The following is a 20,715-nucleotide window of genomic DNA, read 5'->3' on the forward strand; positions in this document are numbered from 1 at the left end:
CAATCCTGTTTGCTTTAATGATGTGCTGCCTTTGGTCAGCTAATAATCAAGGCTCAAACTACAGCAAAGTGAAAAAAAGGTGATTCTCTATTCACATGGCCATGTGGCTTTGGATTTATGCAGAGTTTGTAGTATAATTCAGGTAAAGTCTCAGGCATCAAATTCTACATACAAGTGTTTGAATGATGACATTATGATGGTAGCCTCACAGCACTTCAGGACAACTGCAACTGATGCAAACATATTCAATTTAACATCTGGTAAAACAAAGACTTCATAAAATGAAAGAGGTCACTTGGCCCATTGTGTCCACACCAGCTGTAAAACGAGCCACCCAGCCTAATCCCACTTTCCAGCATTTGGTCTGTAGGCCTGCAGGTAACATCACTGGAGGTGCATATCCAGACACCTTTTAAATTAGCTGAGGGTTTCTGCCCCCACCACCCCCTGGGTGAAAAATTGTTTCCTCATTTCCTCTCTAATCTTTCTAGCAATCACTTTAAATCTATGGCCCCTAGTTACTGACCTCTCTGCTAAAGTAAAAAGGCCCTTCCCATCCCCTCTATTCAGACCCCTTACAATTTTGTACATCTCAATCAAATCTCTCCTCAACCTCCTCTGTTCAAAGGGGAACAGCCCCAGCCTATCCAAACTTATCTCACAGCTGCAATTTTCCAGTCCTGCAATATCCTCATAAATCTCCTCTGTGCCCTCTCTAATGCAATTACGTCCTTTCTGTAATGAGGTGACCAAAACTGCACACAGTACTCAAGTCATAGCCTAACTAATTTTTTTAAATATTTAATGGTGTTTATTTTGTAAAGTGCACATTTTCATTTGAAACAAAAATAGATCAATGTATTTAAATCATTTAAAGTAAATTATGGATGAGACACAATAGCAACTGTTATAGAGCTAATGGGGAAGTTCATGATGCTCAAGCTTATAGTGAGATCTACAGGATGGACAGCACTGGGGATTTCCTGAATGCAGCCAGAACCAAATGATTGCAGTGTTGTCTTATTCACAAATGCAGCCTCGTGTCGGTGACTGAAGATTCAATATGAAGATCCTCCTTGGTACCTGCATACTCTTTAGGCTTGAAGATACAGTAGGGATCCATCCCTTTCTGCATAGCTTGCAATGTTTTCTGCTCAGGTCCAGTCGATTGTTCTTCCTCTGTTGGAATGCCTGTGGATGCCATGGGCCTGGCTATAACTCCGGCAGCAGGGATCCTTGATGCCGCCAGACGGCTCAGGCTGCAGAACAACAACCTCCACCTAAAAACGGCCGTCACCATCCCGGAACCATCTTAGCTCCAGCATAACCTCCCAGCTCTTACATTCTATGCCTCGGCTAATAAATGAAAGGATTCCATATGTCATCTTAACTAGCTTATCAACCTGCCCTGCTACCTTCAGAGATCTGTGGATATTCACTCTGAGGTCCCTCATTTCCTCTACACCTCCCAGCATCCTCTCATTTGTGTACTCCTTTGTCTTGTTTGACCTCCCCAAATGCATCACTTCACACTTCTCTGGGTTGAATTCCATTTGCCATTTTTCTGCCCACCTGACCAGTCCATTGATATTTTCTTGTAGTCTACAGCAATCCTCCTTGTTACCAACTGAGTGGCCAGTTTTTGTATTGTCTGCAAACTTCTTGATCAGTCCCTCTACATTTACATCCAAATCATTAACATGCACCACAAAAAGCAGGGGGTGTCATACTGAGCCCTGCGGAACCCCACTGGAAACAGCCTTCCAGTCACAAAAAAATCCATCAACAATGACCCTTTGTTTTCTTTTCTTTGTGTGTACGTTGACTCTGAATCCCTTGAATCTCCCCTTTGAATGCCTCCCACTGCCCTGACACTGATTTACCTTCAAGTAGCTGTTTCCTGTCCACTTTTACTAAATACTCCTCAGCTTAGTAAAATTGGCCTTGCCCCAATTTAGAACTTTAACTCCTGTTTTATCTTTGTCCTTTTCCATAATTATGTTAAAACTAACTGAATTATGATCACTACTACCAAAATGCTCTCACACTGATAATCCTTCCACCTGCCCAGCCTCATTTCCTAAAACTACATTCAGAACTGTGCCCTCTCTTGTTGGACTTGCTATATACAGGCCAAAAAAGTTCTCCTAGATGCACTTTAAGAATTCTGTTCCCTCCAGTCCTTTCACACTAAAACTATCCCAGTTAACATTGGGGTGGTTAAAATCCCCTATTACTGTCCTTATTTGCTCTTCTATCTCCCTCTGATTATTTGGAGGGTCTATGGTACACTCCCAATATTGTGACTGCCCCTTGTTTGTTCCTAAATTAAATCCATATGGCCTCAATTTATGATCCTTTTACCATACTGACTTGGAAATATATTGCTGTTCCTTCACTGTCACTGGGTCAAAATCCTGGAACTCCCTTCCTAACAGCACTGTGGGTGTACCTACATGACATGGACTGCAGCAGTTCAAGAAGACAGCTTATCACCACCTTCTCAAGGGCAACTAGGGATGGGCAATAAATGCTGGCCCAACCAGCGAAGCCCACATCCCATGAATGAATAAAAACATCCCTCCTCACAGCTTTAAATTGCTTCTCTAACCAAAATTGTCACCCCCCCCTCCCTTTTTATCCACCTATCTCATCTGAAAACCCTGTAAACAGGAATGTTGAGCTGCTATTCTTGTCCCACTTTAAGCCATGTTTCTGTAATAGCTATGATATCACACTGCCATGTTTCTATCTGCCCTCAGCTGGTCTACTTTATTTGCTATATTCCTTGCATCGAGGTATATACCCTTGAGAACTGCCAACTCTATTTTCTATCTTTTGTTTCCTCTGTATTCCAGACTCCTTGATTTTCTGCCTTCCATTACGATTTCTGATTTTGCCCCATCTGAGTCTATTCTCAAGTTCCCATCCCTCTGCCAAACTAATTTAAGGCCTCCCCAACAGCACTAGCAAACCTCCCAGCAATGATACTGATCCCACCCCCATGGAGGTACAAGCTGTTTGCACAGGTCCCACCTCCCCAGAGCCAGTCCCAATGCCCCAGGAATCTGAATCCCTTCCTCCTACACCATTCTTCAGCCACACACTGATCAGCTCTAAGCTCCTGCTTCTATGCTCAGTACAGCATGGCACTGGTAGTAATGTATTACCTTTTAATGTCTTACCTAACTCCCTAAAATCTGCTTTCAGGGCCCCATTCCTCTTTCTACCTCTGCCATTGGTACCAATGTGAACCACAACCACTGGCTGTTCATCTTCCCACTTAAGAATGTCCTGCAGCCACTCTGTGATATCCTTAACACTGGCACCAGAATGGCAACATACCATCCTGGAGTCACGTCTACAGCCGCAGAAAAGTCTGTCTGTTCCCCTAACTACAGAATCCCCTACCACTATATCTCTGACTCCTCTTCCTTCCTGTCCGTGCAGCTGAGACACCCGTGGTGTCCCAAACTTGGCTCTTGTTGCACTCCCCTGACTAGCTGCATCTTCATTGATAGTATTAAGATTTTAAACAGCATTCAGAACTGACCAGAGAAACTATGTGCACTGATGTAAACATACATTTTGACAGTATAATTTCATATGGCTGACTCTGCATCACTCTAAGCAGTTGGGGGTCTCCAACTAGTATCTGTAATTAAATATCATAATGTGCAACAAAGTGGGCAAGATCAAAACCTGCAAGTGCTAACAGCTCCAGCAAAACTGAACAAGAGAAAAAATGTCCATCTTCCTCGACAACATTAAAGGATACCCTCCCCAATTTATAACAATAATTGCTGATTGTGCATTAATAAAACCTTTCTACTTATCAACAGCTTAACAGGCTCAAGCCTATCATTTATAATTTATGCTCTCCCTCTAAAGAGAGCATTTGAATCCATCAGGACCTCAAAAACATGCTGTTATGGGCCTCATTTATGGAAATAACAACAGCTGGTGCCAACTGTTTTAGGCAAATACATGTGCTCTTAGATATGAAAGGGTAGGTGGAATATGAAACTGACAGCAATTTCTCAAAAATTAATGTTTCTCAAATCACTAAAAGACAGCTATCTTGCTATTTCTCCCAAAACCTAGTAAACAGCCTTTCCACTCCCATCCTCTGCTGAAAACTGGACAAGGTCTTTTTTTGATCCATCCTTCTAGAAAATCTGAAAGAGATGTCCTAATGAATTGCCATGAAGGTTCTAGCAATGGAAGTTTATTTCTGTAATTCATTCAGTTACAATATCTTGCAGATTGTATAATGTATGGGAAGGTGTCCACAAATGACATAACCTTTCTTGGTGAATACAGCAGGAGGCGTACTCAAGCAATGTTCTATAGGATTCCCATAGCACACTTCTTGTACGATTAAAAATCTGAGTATTTAACAGTGCAACAAAATGGGGAGTGTCAAGTCAATAAAAAGGATCCAGTTGTGGAGCAGGGAGGAAGAGAAATACTTTGGAGGCATTTGAAGGCAGGGAGCGAGATAAAGGCATTCTGGGAGCAAACTCCAAGGCACAGTGGCATAGTGCCTGAAAAATCATCAACAATACTGGAATGGAGAACTTGGGGTTCAGATGAGCTGAGAATGTGTTGAGGATGCTAGAAGGTCAAACAGACTACAGCAAAGGCCTGGAAAGATTTGAAGTCACGATGTGGTTCCTGAAGTTGAAACACAGAAATCTAGTAGAGTATAAAATAAAGAATTCCAAGGAAGAGTCAGGATAATTAAATTTGATTTTAATTTGAAGCTGCAGAATTAAGTTAAAATATGACAACATCTTATTTGCCAATTGATTTGTTCTTGCCCAAATGCAGACAAGATCCAACTTTAGTCAAGTACAAAACAGATACCAGATTAAGGAAAGTGAGTGGGTATCTGGCAAGGCGGGGTGGGGAACCTCACTCCATTACTAGATAATTCAATGTAGAAGTTTTTTCAGTATTCTTACATGACAATACAGGATATTAATACAAGAATATTATATTAATATTTATTAGTTAGAAGGTGTGGGTTCAAGCCCCACACCAGCTGGCATGTCAGTGCAATACTGGGAGATTGCTGCATTGTCAGAGGTATTGGCTGAGAATTTCTTCATGTGGCCACCATAACACTGCCAGAAGTAACATGACAGCTTTGAGGAAATTATCCACCAATGCCTTTCGGATGGGATGTTAAACCAAAGGATAGTCTGCCAAACCAAGGTATTCAGATCCCATGACACTATTTGAAGAATGGAGGTGGGAAAGGAGGGCTCACTTTGTGGTCTGGCCAATATCTATCCCTCACCCAATACTGCCAAATAGATCAACTGGCCATTTCTTTCTTTGCAAACTGCAAGGTCCCACAAATGGCAAATTGGCTGTCACATGTGTCTACAAGGCAACAATGGCCACACTGCAAAAGTAATTCAAAAGCAAAATACTGCAGATGCTGGAAATTTAAATAAAAACAAAATGTTTTAAATACTCAGTAGGTCAGGCAGCATCCATGGAGACAGAAAAAGAGTCAACCTTTCAGGTCGATGACTTTTCCTGAGGATGCAAATATGCAGGTTCTTTCTTAATTCTTAGAACTTTAAATGAAACCATTTACTAAAATTTCAATTTTGCCCCATTTTTCAATACATATAATATATATATTATTGGCACACAATGCGCAATTATATAGAGCATCAGCAAAAGCTCAAGTGGAAAAAAATCATAGGCATTCATTCACAGAAACCTAATATTATCTGCACTATACAATTGGTATCTTCAAGTATTTTGCAGTGCTGGGAACCTGTTGGCTGTTCATTGATGCTGATATTATTGTATGTCTCCTCAGCCAATTACTGCGCTGGAGTGATGATTGGGAATACTAAGTCATTGCAGTAAACAGCTAAAAAGGCTGCCAGCACTCACATAAGCAATGACGACAGTGACAGGGGTCAAATATGCCAACTCGACCAACCACCATCCCAAAAAAGAATATGGAAGCATTTTTTGATTAGGTTGTTCAAATTGCACAGTAAAACACTGTTGAGTAAGGATCTGCTCAGCGCATGCAGGGGAGTCAACCAGACTGCACACATTACAACTCTGCATAAACATTGACACAGCAGCAGAATTTAAGTATCTAAACTGATAAAGAGTTGACTATTCAACTTACAATAAAGGCTTGTTAACTTATAACCTGTCAAGACTAAACAACGGGAACTGTTACAATATGGGCTCTCTTCCACTTCAGTGTTAACAGTGAATTGAAGTTTTCATAAACAACCCCTCACCCCTAAAACTTGCAACTTTTTTTATGTGCTGTGAATATGGCACTACATAATTCTATGAATACTTATAAAACAAAGGTTGAATCAGTCCCAAGAGCTAAAAATAAAAACAATCCTATAAATTCAACAATCTGCACAGAAATGAAACATTGAAAAACAAATAGGGACAATCATCTGCATTTATCGCATGCAAGCAGGTTTACAACACCCCAGATGTCCTATTGCGCTCAGTACCTTCCTTTTGAAGCCTCTGATCCTTTCTCAACAAGCCAGGAAATATCCTTCTATCTCCCATGTGGATGAGAGTTGTTTACAAGGCCAAACCTGAAACAAAGCTTCTTGGAATTTCAATATGGCACATGGTTAATGGTTATGGCAATCACAGGCAACTGCAGTTTGCATCTGTCCCTACAGTGACAAGCTTGCATTAATCAAACAGCCTTGACCAAGCCAGGTTGTTTTTAGGTAAGGACTTAAACAGTGTGGGGCTACTTACCTTGAAAATAATGATGTATTGACCTTCTGCTTCACTACCTTTCACACGTAAAGCTAACTGAAATTCAATTCAAATTCACCGTTATTTTCCAAACTCTGCTTCCACCATGGGACCAGCAATCCATTTCTGTGCAGGGAGCTTACATTTTCCCCAAATGGTGACCACCATCTCAAAACTGTTCAATTAGCAACAATAAAACTTTAAGTAAAATAAAAACAGAAAACACTGGAAACACTCAACAGATCAGGCAGTATCTGCAGAGAGAAACAGATAACATTTCAGGTTGATGGTTCTCAGCAGAACCAGATGAAGTTAGAAATTAAGTTTTTAAACAATCCACAAGGGGCCAAGCAAAATATTTGGCAGCAAAAAGAGCAAGCTGTTATTTTTATCATTCTACATTCTTGCATACCACGCTTAAAATTTACTGTTAAACCCAGCAGAGAAGCAAATTGAAAGGTTGGCCATGTAAACAAGCCCTCAAACTTTCTCCTTCTCCTGATGTCTGTGACTCATGTGGTAGTACAATTTCATAGGTATTTGGCCAATTAACTATTTTTCAAGTGAAACCTAGACACCAAGTGTCGACAGGCTCATGATGGCCATCACAGCTGAATTTGGATCTCATGTTTATCCAGCGTCTATGCACTTGCAATTTTCCAAATGAAAAAGTGAAAAGAAAGACTTGCATTATATAGCGTTTTCCACAATCACAGGACATCCCCAAAGTACTTTGCACCCAATGAAACAAAGAAAGACAAGAGCAAAATACTGTGGATGCTAGAAATCTGAAATAAAGACAGAGAAGACTGGAAGTACTCAGCAGGTGAGGCAGCAACTGTGGAGAGAGAAACAGGGTTATGTTTCAGGTCAATAACCTTCCATCAGAGCAACAAGGGTCTGATGAAAGATTAACTCTGAAGTAAAGAAAGACTTGCATTTAAATAATGCCTTTCGCAACCTCAGGACACCGCAAAGTACTTTACACCCAATGAAGTTCTTCTGAACTGCAGTCAGTTTTGTAACGTAGGAACATTGAAAATTTATGGCACTGAGTGGAAGCCATTCGGCCTGTGTCTATGGCGGCCAATTAAGAGCTATCCAGCTTAATCCTACTTTCCAGCATTTGGTCCTTGGCTCTACAGGTTACAATCACTTCAAGTGTATAACCAAATATTTTCTAAATGTGATGAGCGTTTTGTCTCTACCACCCTTTCAGAGTTAAAGACCCCTACTACCATCTGGGTGAAAGAATTACTCCTCAACTCCCCTCTAAGTGTTCATCCAATTACTTTAAATCCATGAGCCTTGGTTATTGACCTTTGTACTGGGAAATGGGTCCTTTCTATCCACAGTATCTAGGCCCTCAATTTTATACAGCACAACTAAATCTCTCCTTAGCCTCCTCTATTCCAAAGAGGACAACCCTAGTGTATCCAATTTTTCCTTATAGCTAAAATTCTCCATTCCTAACAACATTCTTGTGAATCACCTCTGTACTATCTAGTGCAATCAGATCCTTCCTGTAATAAGAGTCATAGGGTGTCAAGAACTGTACACAGTACTCTACTGGCCTAAGTAGTGTTTTATACAATTCTGCCATATCCACCCTGCTCAGCTAACAAGTATCCTGTATCCCTTCTGAATCATCTTATTTACCTATCATGCTACCCCTCTATACTTCTCAGCACTCTACCACCTTACAAACATGGCAGCCAATTTGCCTATAATAAGCTCCCACAAAACAATAAATCTGGTGATAATGATCCACATTTTAAGGGGTTTTACTTAAAAGATAAATATTGGTCAGGACAACAAGGAGAACTCCCCAGCTCTTCCTCAAAATAGTGTCTTGGGGTCTTTTACATTACTGAGATAGCAGACAAAACTTAGGCCTCATCTGAAAGACAGCACCTCTGACAGTGCAGCACTCCCTCTGGAATGTCAGACTAAATTTTTTGTGTTCAAGTCTCTAGAATGGGTCTGGAACTCTCAATCTTCTGATTGAAGAGGCAAGAGTGCTCATTGAACAATAACTGCCATTCCCCACAGTAGTTCAGAAGAAGCCCTAGTGCCTCCAACAGTAAAATCAACTAATTCACCAAAAACTAATGGTCAAATCAGGGACATTCTGCAGCATGTCTCAGTTTGTTAACACAACTATTTTCTTATTGGCTTAAACATTGCATCAGATTGCTAGAGAAATATAACTGGAATTTAATTTTAACATAGAGGTTGTAAATTGTTACTTTTTACACCCTATTATAAAAATGCTTTATTTGGCTGTTTATTTCCTTTGTTCTTTTAAAGTTTCTCAGTTTCCCTAAAACTGAACAATCAGAAAAAGGCTAAAACTGCCATACATTTACATAAACCAGAATCAACCCCGAAAACATTCAATACAGAGAGGTTATGGGTTCTGAATTAGTGCTGGTGTAACCCAGAATTACTTCAAAGGTAGTGCTGTAGTCATTTCAGCAAAAAAGCCCTGGGATCAGATTGGATACATTAAGATGGAGGATATACAAACAGCTGGTGGTGTATCATTCTTTAGCACCAAGCATCAATCCTCAACTCCTACATTCACCCAGCCCTCCCGACTACTTTCCCTCTACACCCATGCTATAAAGCTCTCAGAGAATATAAATGAAATGCCCAAGATCTCAGAGATAAGTTCAAAAGCACATTAATGTGCTTCACCACCTGTTAAGATCTGGCTGTAAAACAGCAATCTCCTCAATCCTGCACGAGGGTCATTAAGGGGTAGCAGCTGACAATCATAAAACTGTTAGTTAACACAGGAATTCACCATTGCCTAGGTCTCCAATTAAGTCCTTAAAACTCCAAGTTACCAAAAGACATTTACTTGAGCCTTTTGCTGTCCTGCTAGGTTTTAAAAAAGGAAATTTTAAAGTGTGCCCCAAAAACAGGACGGCCCTTGTTCTCTATCTGCCCAATTATATTTCCAGTGTGGCAACCAAAATATATTGTAAAGAACACTACTGTTAGTAGTAGGACAGGGAGTTGCATGCTTGACGTTATTAGGAACAACTCAATATTAGGCACATTGGCCTTCCAACACTGATTTTTCATAAGAGGCTTCTCATCAGTCCCATTTTCAACAGATCTGTATTACTTAATATCTTGTGCACATCTAACTAAATCTAGGGTCCAGACTTCAATTTTATGATCCAAACTAGTCAAGGAAACCTTGGTTCTGTATTTGACTGAAGCCAAAGTGAAATACAGGTAAAGTGTCTCAAATCCATGCAACCTCGAGACTGGTTCATGCCAGATTTCAGATCTTGCCAGTTTTCGGAGTCTTATACATATTGCAATATGTCTGCTCCTATGTGTTTGTCCGTCCCTTATGAGTCTTGCTTGACCTTAAAGTCTGGCTACTTCCCTCTATGTTGCTTCTTTTCATTCTAAAGATCACATAAGGCATAGTTTCCATGCTGGTTATTGGTACTACTTATCTGTCAGTAATAGAGGAAACTGCAGTACAGTACTTTCATTCACTAGCTATACCTACAGCGGTACGGAGAGACTGGCAACATGTTGTGACTAAGGTTTATGTTGGATGAGGTCAAGGGTTGCTCCAACCACCTGGAGCACAGGAAATGACAGGTGCGCTATATAGCATGAAAGTGTTCATTTTGTTCTTCATTCTACTACTGGCCAGAGGGCACATTTGGAATTTTGCCTCCTACTGTGGATTTGTGGCTAATTAATTAAAATTAGCAGAATAATACAAATCTTTTGGGTCTGAACGTTTAAATTATTAAGCTTTTAATTATGCACTGCTTCCATGGAGTGTTCTTGCATAGCCCACTTAAAAACGTATGGTTTTCGGACATTGCTGGATTTCAGATAGCCAAATTTGAGGTGCCGCACCTGTATCAAAGACACAGCTAAAACAATTTCAAGAAAACATTTAAACACGTTGTCATGTCAGGTCTGCTCAAATAGCTTTTGCTTTTTACTATGAAATTGAGGGAGCTCCAGAATAACTACTCTGCAATTGGAAGATTGAAGCAGGGAGGCATGTGTAGCAAACGCCAATCTATTACAATAGTTTTAGTTTGTCCGGATTGTTTTGATTGGTTAGTTTAAGGGTTGCGAGTGTTAGTGGGTTTATTTGGTGGGCAGTGTCTGACACACATGGAGGCATATGAGGCGTGTTGAGGGCTGGAGGTGCGAAGCATGTGTGGCTGCCAACAGTTAGTGGCGACAGCAGGCAGGTTGGCGGGAAAAGGGGGTGAAGTTGAGGAAAGCTCCAAGTTATCCTGACGGGGAGATTGTTTCTGTAAGGGATGGGGTTTGGCAGGGGAGGGAGGGATAAGATGATGGTTGTTTCTGAGAGGAATGGGGTTTGGTAGGGGAGGGATGAGATGATGGAATTAGTTAATTGTGGCAAAATGGCACAGACAATTATTTGTTACAATTCACTGTTCAAAAGCAATTCTGTAGGCTAACAATGAAGATTCACTTGATTTGAATGAAAAGGTTTTAGAAAAGCTTTTAGGGGAATTAAAAGAATACATCAGTGATTCCATAGACGAAAACGACAATAACAGACTTTACCCTCCAGAACTTCTACACAGACAAACTCCATTAGGCATGCCATCTCACAAACTTAGACTCAAGGAAGTAGTAGTTATAATGTTGCTATGAAACTTGATTCCTAAACAAGGATTTTGTCATTAAGTTTGGTCATTAGGGACCTGTTTTCTCCAATGATAGATACTGAAATAATAACAGGCAGATCTGAAGGAAATATAATGTTTATTCATTGAATAATATTGAGCCTATTAGATATAAACCTGCCTTTTCAATCTGGAAAAACAGGTCCCAATTAGACTTTCATATGCTATGATTATAAACAAAGTCAGACTCTAGAATAAAATTTGCATTTATATTCCTAAGCCTGTTATATGCAAGGAAGTTTTATGTAGCTTTTTCCAGAGTGAGAAGTTCTGATTCTGTTAAAGTGTTTTGTGAAAGAATATCGAGAAATCCTATATTTAAAGTAAAGTTTCAATAAAGATACAAATTTGATAGCAAACATTTTGCGGCTCTTTGGTGGGGGTTTACATAAAAACTCAGTACAGAAGGCTCTATGGTCTTTCCTACTAGTGCCAGCTCCACATCCAAGCACTGATCCTGTACCTTTGGAAGATTTTTGGTCGAAGTGGTAAACTAATTTGTATTGGATACTCTTTGCTCCTGACTAAAAATTAAACTGAGGTTAATTTCACAGTGCCCTTACAAACCTACTCCTTTCATTGTCATCATTATTAGCTGTCCCTCAATTTTAGGATGACGTCTACTCAGGGTCGCGAATTTCTGCCATGGGACTTCATATGGCCGAACAGGGTAATTTTGGACCTGCAGATCTTCGGGTACATGGGGCAGGGTATTTCATCAGGTAGTGGGATCCGGATTGCAGGAGTTGTTTCCTTTTCTTTCCTTCTCTGCTGCCGTTCTACCTCATCGTTAAGGCGTTGTGGCTCAAAGCGTGATGCTGCTTGATGGCCAAGTTATTGCCAATCTGAACAACGGATAGCAAGCTCCTCCCAGTCATTAATGTCAATGCTGCTGCACTTCAAGGAGAGCTTCAGAGTGTCTTTGAAGTGTTTTATTTGTCCTCCCTGGAATGTTGGCCACTTGAGAGTTGAGAAAACAAGACCTTGTGGGGTAAAAGCAAAAAACTACAGATGCTGGAAATCCAAAACAAAAACAAAAATACCTGGAAAAACTCAGCAGGTCTGGCAACATCTGCGGAGAGGAACACAGTTAACGTTTCGAGTCCGAATGACCCTTCTGTCAGACCTGCTGAGTTTTACCTGGTGGGGTAGATGGTTTTTGGCCATCTGGACACAGCGTCCTGTTCGTCATAGTTGATTCTGCAGGAATCTTGCCTGAATGCTTGTGGAGCTGGCTTCAAGAAGGACATTAGCATTTCTTCAATGGTCCTCCTATTGAATTCAGAGGATGCAGCGGAAGAATTGTTGATGGAATTTCTCTAGCACTCATGTGCCGCTGATACACAGTCCACAGCAGTACATGAGTGGCGACAACTACTCTGTACACTTGGACTTCTAATGATTTGCGGAGGCCTTTGTTGTCAAACACTTGCTGCCGTGGTTTCTAGAAGGTTGAGCTGGCACAGCTAATCCGGTGTTGGATTGCCTCGTTAACAGTGGTCTTTTAAGAGAGGTGGCTAATGGATGGGAAGTGCTCAACATATCCCAGATATCAACATATCAATTGTAACGTTGCACATAGATCCTGTGAAAACAGTCTTTCATCTTCCTCTCCCTTCCATCCCTACCTGCCAGCAAACATCCATAGCTGTTTAAAGGCCTCAGTGTATGGCATTTGTCATAATTCTAACTTCAGCAGAAACATTTATCTCAATCACTGTTTGTGAGGCCTTGCTAATGCGCAAATTGTCTGCCATGTTTACTCACATTACAACAGTAACTACACTACTAAAAGATAATACTTCATTGGTCGTAAAGCACTTTGGGACAGGCTAAGATTGTGAAAGGCATTATACAAGTTCAAATTTTTTTTGTCTTTATTCACTTCCTATCTGCAGAGTTTCTGCTTAATGATACCAGTGCTTAGATCTGAGAGAGGGATTAGAAATGTTTATAATATCACAGCTACTGTGCACATAAAAGTGTTTTACTCTCCAGAATTTTTAATTATCATGATCCCCAGAAGAAAACAAAAAAGTACATCCACTGAGAACTGAATGCATAAATCAAGTTAGTACAATGTCACAATTCCTTGGGGTTACAACACACTAGGCTATGGGGTGATGGAACTGAAAGGGCAAACAAATCACTGAGATGGTCCTTTCTGTAGCTGGTTCAAAAGTGACATCTGAGAGATTCACCAGAACAGATTATTCATCTTCTCAACTGGGTAATGGTGTACAACACTGGAAAGATATAAATTATAGGTGTGAAAATAAAACTAAAGGGTTAGAAATACAACATACCTGTGCATATAATGAGTGGTCATACTTCACTAAACGAACACACAAAAATACACTAGGACAAGCTAAAACAGATTTACTGTGATTTGGCTCTAGGACACATCAGGTCCTCATTGTTCAATACTAACCAAACCATAAGAGAGGTATCAAAAGTATTACAGAAAATCAACCAGATTGTAACTTGAGAAGGAAAGGATTTGACCATTTGCAATTTGGTGAATCCAACATCTAGGAGGGAACCTAAATGGTAAAGAGAACAGATGTATTCATATGTTGGCTAGGGACAGTGGCATTTCAACCAATCACAAGCTATCTATTCTATTCCAAATGCACTGTTAACATCAGACTTGCAAGCTCAGCAATAACATTTCAACTGAGGGGCTTGAGAGTATTTTAAATTTTTTGAACAATACTTTCACTTTCCACTAAGGAGTCATCTGAAAACAGTTTCATTCTTACTCCAAAATGCATCTTATAACTTAGCTAATCATCCTATCCCACATGTAAAAAAAAATGCTTTAAAGTTCAATTGACCAATTAATCGTAGTCTGGAAAGGATGAGTCATTATTGCTGTTCTTTGAGTACAGCTATTGCTGAGGGGTTTTTCCCCCCATTTGGTGTTACATCATTTTATTTTTTCTCTGCATCCCAAATCACATGTTATCTGTGGCTTAAAAGCAGGTTAGGCATTCTTTTCTCAGTCCTCTGTGACTACTGCTCCACACTTATCACTACGAGTAGGCAACAGCAACATGGGAAGAAACCCCCTGATAGCTTTCTCCCACTGAAGAGATAGTGGGGCCCAGCTCGTTGGAAAATTACAATTCTAGCTAGATAGAGTAAAAAATGAAGTCTTCATTCTCTCAATTATGGCACAGCACTACATTATAAACATATTTCTATCTCACAAGCGAAGGAATACCAGTGCTGGAGACTGGATCGGCAGCTGGTGCCAACATCAAGCAGTTCCAGGTCATTATGATCTAGATGCAAAATAAACCCTCTTCCTCTCTGCTTAACAACAGCCCAACACAAGGTGAGGTGCCCTTACTGAACTAGAATAAAGTTTTATGTTTCCATACTGGATAGGTGCTCTTTTGTGCTGTCTCGATGAGAAGGCAGCTTCATCAAATGTGTGAAATTACTCGAATAGTTTTGTGATGTGGAATTCCACCCACTAAGAAGCTGGCTGAAACCCACCAGAACTCAAACTCTTCAGGTTAATTACAAATGACAGAGACTTTCAATTCATCAGTTTGAACTGGATTCAGTCAGGTCTCAGATGTAACTAAACTAACATACTATGTTGTTTTTAAAAAATGGATGCTTACTTTCCTCAGCAGTTTATACATTTAACTGGCGGGGGGTGGGTGGGGAAGACACTTCAATGCTCACAAACGAACCCTAAACTAAAAGGAAACACTATCAGCCACCAATGAATCTGCTGTACATCTGGGCAAATTGCAAGAACATTTGACATAACATGAAGTGGAAATTCAGCAGCTGAGTTCAACACAAAGAACAAGAGCAGTCACACTACAAAGACATCACCAGAGGAAATATCATCTGTGGATTTAAAACCACCTGCCACAATATGAAAAATATCCTCAACACAGCTCAGGGTCCATAACAAAAATGATAAGTTGACAAAAAGCATTAATCAAGAAAGTAAGATATCATCGCCCTCAAGCTCAGAACTTTCCTAAACTCCTTTCAGACTGAATAACAACTTGCAAGAGAGAATCAGAAAGATAAAATACAATGAAAAAGGTAAAGGCTTTAGGAGGCTTCTGAAAGCAGAGACGTTGTAAGACATAAAAACAAAAAAACTCCGGATGCTGGAAATCCAAAACAAAAACAGAATTACCTGGAAAAACTCAGCAGGTCTGGCAGCATCTTCTCCGCCGATGCTGCCAGACCTGCTGAGTTTTTCCAGGTAATTCTGTTTACGTTGTAAGACAAATGTTTTAGAGGAGAGTTTCAGATGCCAACAGAATAGTGACTGCAAGTGTGACTAGTTTTGGAATCAACAAAAATGGGGAGAGAAGACTCAACCAGAGTCAGAAGAATTGAAATGGTAGGCAGAGATTTACAGCCTCAGCAGGGCAAGGCTGTCAAAGAACAATCTTGAAAGCAATTTACTGTGGCACGGGAGTCCAAGAGAGCTTTTCAAGAATAAGGGTGACTGTAAATATAAAAGCAAAATACTGCAGATGCGGGAAATCTGAAACAAAACCAGAAAATGCTGGAAAATCTCAGCAGGCCTGACAGCGCCTGTAGAAAGAGAAACAGAGTTGACGTTTCGAGCCCGTATGGCCCTTCTTCAGAGCTAAAGAGAAATAGAAATGTGATGAAATTTATACTGTTTAAGGGGCGCAGCAGGTGAAGCTGGATAGAAGACCAGCAATAGGTGGGGGCAAAGGAGAGATTGACAAAGATGTCATGAACAAAAGGCAAAGGGAGTGTTAATGGTAGTGGTTAGGGCTAAAAAATGTGCTGATAGCAGCAAAGGTAAGAAAGCAGAATGTGATAATAGCAGAACAAGGGTAAACACTCTGAAAAGAACAACATAAACAAGTAATAGATGACCCTTGTGGGGATAGGGTGGGGAGAGGGATGGTAGTGGGGAAAAAAGGATTGAAAATGAGATAAAAGGGGGATAAAAAAGGGGATAAAACAATGAATAAAGGTAAAAATAAATAAAAATAAGTGAATATAAAATAAAAATGAATTTTGAAAAAAGGTGAATTTAGAGGAGAGAGTTCATGCTCTGAAGTTGTTGAACTCAATGCTAAGTCTGGAAGGCTGTAAATGTCTAATCGGAAGATGAGGTGCTGTTCCTCCAGTTTGTGTTGAGCTTCACTGGAACATTACAGCAGGTCAAGGACGGACATGTGGGCATGGGAGCAGGATGTGGTGTTGAAACAGCAAGCAACAGGAAGGTCTGGGTCATGCTTGCGGACAGACTGGAGTTGTTCCACAAAGCGGTCTCCCAGTCTGCATTTGGTCTCTCCAATGTAGAGGAGACCTGCATTGGTAGCAGCGAATGCAGTAGACCAAATTGAAGGAGGTGCAAATGAAGTGCTGCTTTACCTGAAAGGAGTGTTTGGGCCCTTGGATGGTGAGGAGGTAAAGGGGCAGGTGTTGCACCTTCTGTGACTGCATGGTAAGGTGCCGTGGGAAGGGGATGAGGTGTTGGGGGTGATGGAGGAGGGGACCAGGGTGTCACAGAGAGAATGTTCCCTATGGAATGCTGGCGGCGGCGAAGGGGGTGCCGTGAGCGGAAAGTTTGTTTGGTGGTGACATCATGCTGGAGTTGGCAGAAATGGCAGAGGATGATCCTTTGAATGTGGAGGCTGGCAGGGTGAAAAGTGAGGACACGGGGGACCCTATCATGGATCTGGAAGGGAGAGAAAGGTGTGAGGGCAGAGTCACGGGAGATGGGTCGGACACGGTTGAGGGCTCTGTCAACCATAGTGGGTGGGAAACCTCGGTTAAGGAAGAAGGAAGCGCCGTTTTTGAAAGTGGCATCACCTGAACAGATGCAATGGAGGCAAAGGAACTGAGAGAACGGGAGGCAGCAGGGTGTGAGGAGCTGTAGTCAAGGTAGTTGTGGGAGACGGTGGGCTTGTAATGAATATTGGTGGACAGTCTATCACCAGAAATGGAGACAGAGAGTTCAAAGAAGGGAAGGGAAGTGTCAGAGATGGACCATGTGAAGGTGATTGAGGGGTGGAAATTGGAGGCGAAATTGATAAATCTTTCCAAGTCCAGATGACAGCATGAAGCGGCACCGAAACAGTCATCGATGTACTGAGAAAAGAGTTGTGGGAGGGGACCTGAGTAGGACTAGAACAAATAATGTTCCACATACTCCATAAAGAGACAGGCATAACTAGGGCCCATGTGGGTACCCATTGAGACACACCTTTTATTCGAAGGGAGAGTGAGTGTAACTATGGCTCCAGGCCATGGCAATCCGAATCAGCTGTCACTAGAAGTGGGCCATAAAAGTGGTGGGGAAAAGCTCTGAGGTGTGAAGGATTTGGATTAGAGCTGCACCAATACTGGGAGAGAAGTAGTGGCAATGTTTTGAAGGTGGCAGAAAGCAACCCAGGTAAGGGACTGGACATGGAGAAGGAAATGGAGCTTGGACTCAGGTAGCACACATCAAGGATCCATACCTGTGTACTTAGATTGATGTGACAGTCAGGATGATCAAAGTCACATAGAAGAAAAGCTTTAGTTTTCCAACATTTAATTGAAGGAAATTGTAACTCATCCACATCTTGTCAGACCGGCTGCTGAAGAATGCAACATCCCATCTGCCTTGTCGTCAATAAAGGAGATGGAAGGGTAGAGCAGCAAGGCATCGTCATGCTACGGAAACAGGTCCCATATTTCTAGATGACATTGTTGACAGCAACATATACATGATGAAGAGGGACCCAAGGTTGCAGCCAGAAATATTCATTTCTGCACTTAAAATTTAACAAGATTACCCCCTCCCTAAACCTTTCCTCCTTTAAGACATTCTGTAAAAGCTACATATCCTAATATCTCATGTGGCTCAATGACAAATTTGTGTGATAATAGCTCCTGTGAAGCATCTTGGGACTTCTTACATTAAAGTTACTGTATAAATGTAAGTGGTTGTTGTCGTAAATATCTTGTGATGGCTGCCCTTTGTGCAACATCAGTGGGCTCACTTATACCCCAATTTACCCCATAGTTGGTCTACACAAAGTGGTCCTTTAAAGATGCATTATTTATGAAAGGTCTGGCTGGGTTTGAAAAAAGTACGAAGAGACACTAAATGGAGGAGGAATCAAGTTGTTTCCTATTAAACCCTTTTCAAACCACAGTGCAATAAATTCTCCGTCACAGGTAGATAGCACCCTTTACTAAAGGAAATCAAGCCACATTTGTAAAGATGGTCCGAACACTGGCAAACTAATACTAGGTTTCTCTATTGCCCCCATCCAACTAAGTTCTACATGGATGCTGCAAAATCTGCCAGCACTACCACTCCAAGACACTATTAATTAGTGTAATACTGGAGAATTCACCATGAGAAGCAGCATTCAAAAATACTTGTAATCAAATAAGGCACAAGTATAATAGATGCATACACATAGATTAGGTCACCAGAGTCAATCTCATTTATACTGCTTCCAAACTATGCAGCCTACAACATTTTGAACTGTGAAAGCCCACCTTATTGTTAATCATCTCAAATCACTCCCATCTATGAAAGGGCAGTGAAGCAGGAACATTCTCAGAATAAAGTGCTCCTGATCAACATAACTTTAAAGAAAATCAAGAGCTAAAATCTCCCACTTTGAAAGAAACACCCTCCCTACTGTCCCCAGAGTGACCCTGGGGATTAGTCTAATGTGAGAACATACCTATATTGTTGGTTACAAGTGCACCTGGGTGAGGTTCTATAGCTGAGGCCTGAATCAGCACAATGAACCTCAAGCGTGACATGCTAGAAACAAAATATTAGCAGCAATCAAGTCTTTTGTACTGATAACACTCTCTTTGATAATTCAACACAAATGGAGGGCTGAACTATCATATTCAATACAAGAGATAATAAACAGGCATGCAAATGTAAACAGTTGCTATACAGTAGATGTTCACCTAATACTGCAGTAATAGTCCACACTGAAAATACATCTCCATACACTATCCTTCCTCTCCAGCTATTGGATTGAACGTGAACCTATACGACAAGATGAACTGTATTTACAAACTACCACAGGATCAGTCTCTACTAATGCATACCTTTCTTTAAATAAAAAAGAAACTTGTTGCTAACACATTACACAAATCACATCATGCTGGTTATGCAAGACATTATAATAAATGTAGAGACGATTTCCATTTTTTTTTAAAATGCAGAAAGTGTCGCTTTAAATTGGATGTTGCAGCCACACACAAAGCTGACATTTTTTTTTCCTGTTGCATCTGTCTTTAAAAATAAAATGCATCCCCAGGGATGTTTTCCTCAATGTTTGGCTTTTAACAAATTTAGAATCCTTTTATGATGTTCTAAACAGCCTTTCATGAAGGAAAATAATTAAAATTACAAAAAAATGGCAGCAGAAGTAGTGAGAAGATTGGCAGAGGGATGAGTGCCAGCATTGCTGGTCCCTTTCTGCCTCCCCTGCAGCCTCGGCCGCAGATCCCCGGCCTTGCCTAACCCTCGGCCCCTCCAGCCCCCCCGGCCCTCCTTACGTGGTGTCCTGGTTGAAGTTGGCGAAGAGAAGCAGGCTGCTGCCGCCCTCCCCGCTCTGACTGGCCAGGTTCATCGGTCCCGGTGTTTCCCTCCCCCCTATGGGGGGAAGGAAGGCCCGCACCGCTCCGGCTTCTCCGATTATTTTCGATTTAAATCGCCCCCGAGGTTTTGTTTTCTTTTCTTTAATGAAGCAGCTCGCGCTCCGCAGCTGTCATGGTGTTTGTGCAACGGCAGCCGCACTGCGCATGCGCCACCTCCCTCCCTCACCACACAACAATAACATGGCACTCAGGCCTGAAAGCTGCAGAAAGTTGCATCAAACTCCCTGCGTTATCTCCCCACTCCCACCACCCTTATTGACTCCACTTTTCCCCTCTACTCCACTCTTCTCATTGCCTCTGATAACTCCCCCCAGTGATCATACATCCCAAGGTTTATGGTAAGGTGTGTGGCAAGGTGAGCAGTGGGTAGGGCCAGGTGAGCTGTGGGTAGGGCAAGGTGTCCATTGGGTAGGGCTAGGAGTGCAATGGGTAGGGCCAGGTCATTGAATCATAGAGGTCTACAGCACAGAAAAAGGCCCTTCGGCCCATCGAGTCTGCGCTGGTCAAACAAGTATTCACTAACTATTCTAATCCCATTTTCCAGCACTAGACCCATAGCCTTGTATGCCATGGCATCGCT

The 20,715-nt window shown here is 41.4% G+C and overlaps 1 protein-coding gene across 2 annotated transcripts in view; it reads right to left on the minus strand.

The window, feature by feature from the left end:
• The window catches only part of wipi2 (WD repeat domain, phosphoinositide interacting 2), a 66,301-nt gene extending 46,018 nt beyond the window's left edge, over positions 1–20,283 (minus strand). Inside the window, exon 1 of one of the 2 annotated variants that reach the window (XM_041206199.1) lies at positions 20,034–20,283. In XM_041206199.1, the coding sequence (XP_041062133.1) occupies positions 20,034–20,107 (74 nt within the window). In that variant the 5' untranslated portion in view covers positions 20,108–20,283. The remainder of the gene's footprint in view (positions 1–20,033) is intronic. The other variant, XM_041206200.1, reaches the window with a different exon arrangement.
• Positions 20,284–20,715: the final 432 nt, after the last annotated feature.

The sequence above is a fragment of the Carcharodon carcharias genome, chromosome 15 (assembly GCF_017639515.1).
Source record: "Carcharodon carcharias isolate sCarCar2 chromosome 15, sCarCar2.pri, whole genome shotgun sequence".
NCBI lineage: Eukaryota > Metazoa > Chordata > Chondrichthyes > Lamniformes > Lamnidae > Carcharodon > Carcharodon carcharias.